This window comes from Helianthus annuus, chromosome 15 (assembly GCF_002127325.2).
Source record: "Helianthus annuus cultivar XRQ/B chromosome 15, HanXRQr2.0-SUNRISE, whole genome shotgun sequence".
In the NCBI taxonomy this organism is placed as follows: Eukaryota; Viridiplantae; Streptophyta; class Magnoliopsida; order Asterales; family Asteraceae; genus Helianthus; species Helianthus annuus.
Genome location: NC_035447.2, coordinates 15,120,608 through 15,130,651, shown reverse-complemented (window position 1 = coordinate 15,130,651; position 10,044 = coordinate 15,120,608). Strand labels below are relative to the sequence as shown.

The following is a 10,044-nucleotide window of genomic DNA, read 5'->3' as shown; positions in this document are numbered from 1 at the left end:
CTCGATATATACTGGTGATCCCTTATCTGATCCTACTATGTATCGGAGCACTATTGGTGCATTACAGTATCTTGTGTTGACACAACCAAAGATTGCTTATACGGCCAGTAAGGTGTCACAGTTCCTTCAGACACCGACACCTACTGGTCGACATTGGGTCACTGTCAATCGGATTTTGCGGTATCCTAAGGGTACTATTTCTCATGGGTTATGTATACGTCGGTCTACTTGTGTTGACTTACATGCTGATAGTGATGCTGACTGGGCTGAATTTCCCGATGATCGACGTCCTACCATAGGTTATTATGTCTTTTTTAGGCCTAACCTTATCAGTTGGAGTTCCAAGAAACAACATACAGTTGCTAGGTCGAGTACCAAGGCAGAGTACCGAGCGCTTGCTCATACAGTTGTCGAGTTACGATGGATTACATCTATATTACATGAGTTACATATCTTGCAGTCAACCCAGTGTTTCATCAGTGCACCAAACACTTGGAAATTGACTTGCATTTTATTCGCGATATGTTTTTTAGTGGTACTTTACATGTTCGGTATGTTCCCACTACATTTCAATTTGCTGATATTTTGACCAAAAGATTGTCTGGTGTTCGTTATGACACTCTACGGTCCAAGCTTCACGTGGATGCTCCCCGTTTAGCTTGAGGGTGCATATTAGAGTATATAGACAGTTTGTTACACAACTGTTAGTTAGTGTATGAGTGATGTTAGACTATTATATATATTCACCATACTCATGTATTCAGATTACAACACTCTAAATCCAGTGAATTGATTGTGCTCACTTACCTCTTTTAAAGTGTATGTATTAAAGCTTGTTTGTGTTTTAATTAAGATATCAACAATCTTGTCAAAGTAAATCCACTCTTTCATGAAGAGTATAAATGTATGTATTAAAGCTGAGAAGTGGCTCAATTGTCATTCTTGAAAGACCTTGTCAACTGACATTAGTCACACCGTAGAGTTTGTTTTTAGCTGACAACTCTTGTATCTTTAGAAACTGCAATCATCAGCTTTTCACATTACGTTCTACTTATGTTGTCATTTTCTTCAGCAAGTGCGAAATAATAATCGGTTCCAAATATTTACCCCAAAGCATGAGGAACCAAGGACTCAGACCCAAGGATCCAGCCCGTGGACTCAAACCAAAAGGATCAGCTCGTGGACTCCGATCAAGGGGACCAACCTATGGACATAGACCAGACTGATCAACCTGCTGACTCAGACCAAAAGGACAAACTAATGGACATGGACCAAAGGAACATGCATAATGACAGTCAAGTCCAGAAATGAATCTTCTTAGGTTAGAGTCAAACACACAATTTTCAGGTTTTTCCCTGCTAACTTGGCCTATAAGTTATGTTTCATGTAATGCTTTCATGATCTTTAATATATGTTTTGAAATCTTAAGGTATACTATTTCTCCGCAAGTATTCTGTAGTCATATATGCTCTTTGATAATTTTCAACCTTTTTATGTTTTTGGCTGTGTAAAACATGCAATGAAAACTTTCGCATTTCTTTCATCATCTTTTACCAACTCAAGTGCCATATTCAGTAATTTCTCATGATTATTGGAAACACTATCACACAAAATACAAAATATGAATAAGTCTTTGACGTGCATGAATGATTGTGTCCAACCCCAAATGATCTGAACAGTTGACTAATTGGGATACTGACTTTGACTTCTTTTCATTCCTTAAAGGGTTTCTTTGTTTGCTTCCCATTTATCCAAACGTTTTTTACTTTTTTCCACCTGCCGAAGATTAGTTTCAAACACAAAGCGTTAAAACATCTAAATCATCCCCCCACCTGATGTGCCCTTTTTAGCGTAGTTGCAATATCAATAGTTAGACAAAAAAAAAGATCATTTATAATACCTCTTTATTCCAATCTGTACGAAATGTTGACCATAGTAAAATGAAGGTTTGCATCCCAGTTCCTCCGATCATTCCCGACCATATTCCCTATTAAGATACAACTAATCGTATGCCAGTTTTTTGAAGATACATTAATCGTATGGTTATGAATGGTACCTTAACTCCAAATTTGAAATGGAAGCCGAGAAGGAGCCCAAGGGGGACGCCTACACAGTAATAGCACCCGACGTTCACGTATGCCACATAAGCTTGCCATCCACACCCGACAGCCACACCTTTGATGTATCCATCATGTTAATATATAAAGGTTGACACATATGCATGAACATTCAAATAATCACATCACACATATACGTGTATATACCTGATAAAACGGGTTGTATGCCATTAAGAATGATGGTGATGGCCAATAGCGGACAAAGATCAGAGACTGCATGTGCAACGGTTTCACCACCTGTGAACGCGTAACTAATAACATGTCGTACTGACAAAACAATCATCGCTTCAACTAAGGCAATGAGAAATGAGACTATAGTAACCGTTAACACCGAAAAGGCTGCGGCTCTAGGGTTTCCTGCTCCAAGCTCGTTTCCAACCCTAACACTGTTTTTTAAAAGAAAAGATATGTCAACTCTCACTACAAAACAAGCGACTTTCACTGGAAGACAGAACCATTGATAAAAGTGGTTCTTGATAGTAATATGTCTGTGATTCTCTGTCAGTAAAATGGGTGTGGAAAATACATTTCAAACATAATTTAGTTTTCCATTTTTTATTATTTTTGGTACGAATACCAGCCGTTGACGATACTTATTCTTCATGTAGTGTATCTTTGCATAAGAGAAATCACCTAGCAGCTGCATTGAACCCAGCTGAGACCATGAACACCAACCCATTGACACCCATGCTACATATTTTTTTTTTTACAAAACAACAAGTCAGTATGCTACATATCTTTTTACAAAACAAGAAGTATATTGACAAAAGATTAAATACAAATACCCTTATCATACAAAACGTACGAATATGGTGAAAAGGTTAAAAAAAATGCAGTTGCATTTTCGTAATTATTTACTCGTAGAGTAATTATCAAAATTACACTAAAAATATCTTGTATGGTAATTTTGATTTTAGTAAGGTAATTTTGTAAAATGATCTTGTAGGGTAATTTTGATCTTTTAGAGTATCATAATTAACTACAAATGATCTTATAGGGTAATTTTAATCTTGTAGGGTAATTTTGTAGAATAACATAATTACTCTACAAATGATCTTGTAGGGTAAATTTGAATTGTATGTTGTTTGATAAACTTGTAGAGTTATTTTTATAATTACCCTAAAAGATCATTTTACAAAATTACCATACAAGATCAAAACTACCGTACAAGATCAGTTGTAAAGTAATTTTGATAATTACCCTACGAGTAAATAATTACGAAAAAGCTCTTTGTACGTTAACGTAACTCAATTGGTGTGAGCCTCTTGACAAAATAAAGATGATTGATAATTGATTAGTAACATGATATGCGTGGCAATGCATTCAGGCCCATTTGCCCACTTGATTGGTACTAATGCAAATAATACGAGTTGGCCTAATTAAAAAGGCCCAAAACTCTTTATCTATAAAACAAAACATGATAAAGATTAAAGATGACACTTACCAAACCGAAAGTGCATCCAATGCTAATTCAGGGTTCTCAAGCAACCCTGCAATCAACACCAAGATCTGAAGATACCATGTCTCCAAACATAACATCACCGCGGACCCACTCGACAACTTTACAAACTCCCATAGCCCTCCGAACGCCATCGAGTTGAACCCGGTCCATGTGGCCTTGCATCTATGGCTCATCAAGATGTAAACAAACTGACCAACAACTATAATCCACCATGACAAACTTAGGGTCAAAGAAGCACCTAGCAACCCCAACCCTAACTTGTACACCATGATCCAAGAAAGCATCAGGTGCACAGCTAGTGTTCCAGCAGAAATATAAGCACTTGGAGCCACAATACTTTGAGCTTGAAGGAACTTTTGTATAGGAAAGTTGATGGCATAAGCGAATACTTGAGGAATGAGACCGTAGACGAATAGTGATGCGGCTGATGCCATTGATGGAGATTGGCCAAGTGAAATTAAAATTGGTGTACAAAATACGTAAATTATAGTGATCGGGATGGCTGTTACTAAGAGAACAATTGCGGATCTTTGGAGGTATACTCCAAGCATGTTGTATTTTCGTGCCCCAAATGCTTGACCGCATAGCGTCTCCACTGCACTCCCCATTCCCAGCTAGAATCACACATATATAATTATATAAGCATTGTGTCAAATAATTTTTTTTAATTTATATCTACATGTTGTAGAAATTGTAAAAGTGTTTGTAAGTCATGTTGGTTTCTAGGTAATCAGCTACTTCAATAAGCAACTCTAGTTAAAAGTTCAAACCGCTTTCCTGGCAAGCAAGCTCATTGAATATGTGTCTCGTCTCCTTAGTCTCATCAATGAATGCTTCTGAACTTGAGTCTGTTCTTTGACAAGCAGACTCACAATAAAGCCTGATGACCGCTCTTGACCCCCCGGTTACGCCCCTGGCTAGATTCGTGATTACCTGAATTCAGAAACTCACCATAAGGCCATAAGCAAAGAGTTGGATCCCTTGGTTGCCGAGGGAGGCAGCCGCAAGCTCGAGGTTTCCAAGATGGCCGCAAAAGATTCTGGTGGAGATAGACATGGCGTTGTTGATCAAGTAAACCATCACCGCGGGTGCAGCCAGCTTATACAGTAGATTAAGCTCAATCCTGGATGCCGCTACAAGCCGCCTAATCAACGGTGTCTCAGTATCGTTAAGCACCCTCTCCAACTCCACACTACCGCCATGGCTGGCGGCAGATTGATCAGAAGTTGAACAATCTTGAACAGGTTCTAAGACAGGATGATGAACTTCATTTGTTTGGGAGTCCATTTTTATGCAAATAGATGGCTGGCTTTCACATTATATACAGAAAAACAAACGTTTGTATGTTTTGTGTTGGTATTTCTTTTATTTATTTTTACTTAAATAACAAGTATATTATTTTTGCTTAAATAATCATGCTTTACTTTGATGATATCATAAGAAAATATTTTATTAATAAATGAAAATGTTTAAACTCTTTCCATGTGAAAGACGGCTGGCTTTCACATGTTATCTTATATATAGAAAAACAAACATTTGTATGTTTTGTGTTGGTATTTCTTTTATTTCTTTTTTTATTTATGAAACAAGTATGTTAAAGTTTCAGGAGATTGTGATTTGTGGATATATGTATGCATGGTTAGATGATGTTTGAAAAAGAAATTTTTTATTAATAAATGAAAATCTTTAAACTCTTTCCATGTGATAAGAAAATATATTTTATAAAGAAAGACGGCTGGCTTTCACATGTTATCTTATATATATAGAAAAACAAACATTTGTATGTTTTGTGTTGGTATTTCTTTTATTTCTTTTTTTTTTATTTATGAAACAAGTATGTTAAAGTTTCAGGAGATTGTGATTTGTGGTTATATGACACAATGAGCTCTTTTTGTTCTGCGAGGAGGGCTCGAATCCAGTCAGATGATGTTTGAAAAAGAAATATTTTATTAATAAATGAAAATCTTTAAACTCTTTCCATGTACTTTTTAGGATGAAAAAAGTAGATAAATAATTTAATCACTGTATCTACTTTTTAAGAGAATAAAAATCGTATTAATGTTAAAAAAGGTAGGCATAAGAGAATAAAAATCGTTTGGGGTGAAATGGTTTGTAAATTTGGCGTCTAGCGTCTTGCTAGGTTGATTAATAATAATTTTGTTGGTCGTTAAAAAAAAAGAATAAAAATCGTATTAATGTTAAAAAAAAAAGGTAGGCAGATAAATAATTTCATATCAACTATCAAATATGGTATTTAAAGTTTATATTTCTTAATGATTAGTTTAACAAATCTTAGTGATTTACAGAGTTGTATTAAAATATCTAATTTCCTTAATTAATAACAAGGATAAATAAATAAATAAATAAAACTTTATTTTTCTTATTTTTAAGAACTGCGCCACATCACACACACTCTCTAATTCTACACCACCTAAGTACCCATTATCAACAATGTCGTTAGGCAAATATAGCCTTTGTTTTAATTTCATTTACCAATGCAAAACACTATTGTTATGGTCACATATCACAAGTAATGCATGACGGAAACGTAGATGTGTACCAAAAAACGGTTAGATAAAATCCAGATATAAAAAGTAATATATTGTGATACGTGTTTTGGTCAAAAATCTGATTAAGGATAATGTAACCAAACTTTGATTGTGATGTAGAGTGTTTATGTGTTGAACAATTGAGTGAACAAATATGAAATGTAAACAATGATGAACATCGAGATTTATATGAGGAAAAAGACCTTGATCAATGATTGATCTCCGGCACAAAAACCTCTCGGGTGATGGAAACTACCGATCACCAACTATATTGCACAAAAAAGGTTACAACTTTGGATGATATTGAGCTTGTTACAAGAGAATTCTAGTGTGTATGAGATCTGTTTTTGAGAGAGTTCAATATGCGAGTGTATGTAATGTAGTGTTGTTATCTAATCAAGCTCAATATCCCATTCAAATAACTAGAATATCCTAGCCAACTAACTATCCGAAATTCATGCAAACCACCCATGTTCACCACTAACGGTCATCAGCTTCATACACGTGCTCGAATAGAAGCATATTCCCCGATATTGATATTCCGGCTTAGAATAGGTCCACTTCGTAATATACCTGCGAAATGAAGCTAATGAAACAGTAAACAATTGTTAGTTAATTAGGATAACAATAAGGATTCGGGATCCTCAGTCTTTCTGCACTATTCATTGAGAATCAATGATCCAAGCTGACCTAAGGATATGTAATCCATAGTTATTAAAAATATATCCCTAACAATACGGTGGAAGTTCTCCCTTTATAAGATACACATTTTACATGCGCTGAGCAATACAAAACAAATAAGGTTAAAATATCAATGCGGAATAGCCCATTTGATAAAGATGCATAGCTTTTGATGAGTTAGGTAATCTGTTCTGGTTACTTTTGTTAATAACTATACATGTATTTTTGCAAAAATTAAACCTCTTACATTTCGGATAGAAAGGAAACACTTTATCAAGAGAATGTCTCTTCAATCTTGATGATTGGTTAGCTAGGTAAATAATAAAGCAATAATAATATAACTACATAAAATATTCAATTTATTAAACGGACTTCAAGTTACACTCAAGCTACTTTAGTTAAGCTTGGTTCATTTCAAACTTTCAATGATCCGAATTGAACTATCTCTTCGGCAACTCGACTTTACTTATCTACATTGAACGTTTTACTTGGTGTTGATCTGTGCAGACTTTAAAAAAAATCAGAAGAATGTAATTGTTGTTAACAAACCAACAAAATTTGTTTCGAGTACGATGCATGCATGAAAATTGAGAGGACCGAATATGCGCTGGCTTATGTGAGAATAGATATGTTCTTATCATGGTCTTCAAACCAAGAAAACGATTTATCATCATTTCTGATAGGAACGTTTTCATAAAATTATAAGCTATATCTTTTATCTTTTATTATATATATAAATTTGGATTCACTTAGATATATATAAATCGTACATGCGGTTTGCTACGAAATCAAAAATTTGTTTCTACAATTCATTTATTACGAACATAGATATATCACATGCGGTTTGGCTTTTAGATCTGCTTTTGATTAATTTTTTTTGTGGGTCTTAGGTTGATTTGGATCAATGAATAATGATTTTGATATGGTGTGAATGGGATGTGTTTTATATATAATATATTATGTTAAAATCTGCGTGTTATACGGTTAAATAAAAACTTCATGTATTGTAAAGGTTGAATAGACGTAATTCTATATATCAAATAATAAAAAAATGTTATATCTTTATAAAACTTGTGTATTACATAGGTTGAATAATTTTAATTTTGTATATTAAATAATAAAAAAGTTATACCCTTTAAAAAAACCTCATGTATCGTACGAGTTAAATAAGTCTTATTTTTATACCAAATAATAAAAAAAGTTATATCTTTAAAAACCGTAACACCCGTCTAATTACTACTCTAATTTAATAATAATATACAGGATTTTATATAAAAAGTGCTTTAATTAAACATAAGTTACCAAATCAAAGTTTTAAAGTAACCACATACTAGTCAACTATCGACTAGCTTAAATATTCATGACATAATTAGCAAATTGTTTACATCCAAAAACATTGTCTAACAAAGTTAAGATAACGCGGAAGCTTCTAAAGATCGTGTTCGGTTCCTCAAAACTTGCTTGATCGTCATCCGTAAAGTCCCCATTATCACCTAAAGTCAAAACCACTTAAAATGTTAGTTTTGACATTGAAATAGATCATATAAACAAGTTCTAGCATCAATTTATAAAAAATAATAATTAAAATTCAGTTTGGGTCTTGCCGCGTGTCGCGCCAGATACCACTCAACCTGTCGCGTGCCGCGACGGCTTCTGCGTGTCGCGCCAAATTCAAAGGATCCTGTCGCGTGGCGCGGGGGAGACCATTTTCCAGCAGGTGCAGGTTTTTGACCTGCATTTCCTGCCAGCTCCGGATTTCACCAAAATTAATTTCAAACGGTCATAACTTTTGATCCGGAGGTCCGTTTTAGGTGATTCTTTTTCCTATACATCTGTAATTTCATTACCGACGTGCCTATTACAATCACCATACCAAAAATTTAGTTTACGTACCGAACAACTAAAAGTCACTATACAATTATTCGACCCATTATATTAACACTCATTTTGGCTACCTTTTCAATACTAAACATAAGGCGCTTTTTACCCAACTTCCGGGGCTTATTATCACCGGCATTTCATTACCAATCTTATGCCTTCATGCTCATGTGATTGTTATCGCCAATGCTAACTATTAAAAACACAAACACTACTAAACACCATTATTCGACCCGTTTGGCTCATCTATGGAATCCTCCATTATAATGACTACCAAACGAATTCTAGCCGATTCTTTACCTATCAATTCAAGTAACGAACATTGTCGCTTCAATCAACACAAATTTTATTCTACAACTCAACTTTACATATTCTAATTATCAAATTACTCAATGTAACGAATCAAGTTACATACCTTCAAAGCACGCCCTTCAAACGCAAGTCGCCACCGGCTTGTCCGCTTGACGCTCCGGTATCCTTTCCTATAGAGTTCAACCATGGCATGTTTAGAACTCTTTTCAAATCATATATCGCGTAGTTTGCCGAAACATCACAAATATGCGTTTTAACTTTAAATTTCAGTTTTAAGCCTTCTTTGAGGCATTTATACAAACACTTTAAGGGCAGAATTTTACATGATTTATTAACAAGTTCATAACTTGTCATATAGCCCAAATTTACATTAATCAAACTATCTTTCATAAATGTTAGCCTCTGTAATTCTGAAATCACTTCACAAATGTCAAATTACGCTAGAACAACCCCCAATTTCCTAGTGTTTATCAAGTTCTACATAACCCACTAGTCACCTACAATGGTGTTCATAGATTTTACTAGAATTAAGCATGATTTCAACATGTACTTCTCTAAGGTTTCCTCCTAGACACTACAATGTTCCTGTTTCATCTATATAACACACATGCATCATCAGATTTCGAATTCCCTATGTTCATGAGAATTTCAAGTAGAGAATTTTTATCAAATTTCACATACCTTATGACCTCCTTACAATGGGGATCACTAATCCAGGCTCGAATTTCGTTTTGGGACTGATCTTGACCTTCAATTTGTGAGATTTGTGAGAGTTTAGGGTTTGAAGGGTAGCTCTATGTCGCCCCCTGTGTTTCAGTCAACCAGACACACACTTTTGTGTGTGTTTGGTGTGTTTTGTTTTATTAATTGAATCAAGTTTCAATTTTAACACCTTTAGCCCCTCCAATTTTGTTTTTATCTTATTTTAAATGTTTAACCCACTCATAAGTCACTATCTAACTAGGTTAGTGTCTTTCCTAGTTGGTTTATTTTACTTATTTATCTACAACATATTTGTAATATAAGAATTTGTATTTTCGGGGCG

General features: G+C 34.6%; 1 protein-coding gene across 1 annotated transcript; it reads right to left on the bottom strand.

Moving 5' to 3' along the window:
• Positions 1-1,502: 1,502 nt before the first annotated feature.
• On the bottom strand, positions 1,503-4,866 carry LOC110910843 (protein DETOXIFICATION 40). Its single transcript, XM_022155427.2, has 7 exons — positions 4,531-4,866; positions 3,562-4,193; positions 2,751-2,807; positions 2,265-2,503; positions 2,057-2,175; positions 1,901-1,987; positions 1,503-1,776 (listed from the first exon to the last, which is right to left on the bottom strand). The coding sequence occupies exons 1-7, from the start codon at positions 4,864-4,866 to the stop codon at positions 1,720-1,722; spliced, it is 1,527 nt and encodes a 508-aa protein (XP_022011119.1). The 3' UTR covers positions 1,503-1,719.
• Between the last annotated feature and the right edge of the window lie 5,178 nt (positions 4,867-10,044).

Bases quoted from the DNA above. Each gene is read 5' to 3' on its own strand.
- LOC110910843 (XM_022155427.2), bottom strand. From the start codon at position 4,866: ATGGACTCCCAAACAAATGAAGTTCATCATCCTGTCTTAGAACCTGTT. The intron at 2,808-3,561 runs GTAAGTGTCATC...AAAAATATGTAG, and splicing joins TTGGATGCACTTTCGGTTTG to CATGGGTGTCAATGGGTTGG. The intron at 2,504-2,750 runs GTGATTTCTCTT...TTTAAAAAACAG, and splicing joins GGGTTCAATGCAGCTGCTAG to TGTTAGGGTTGGAAACGAGC.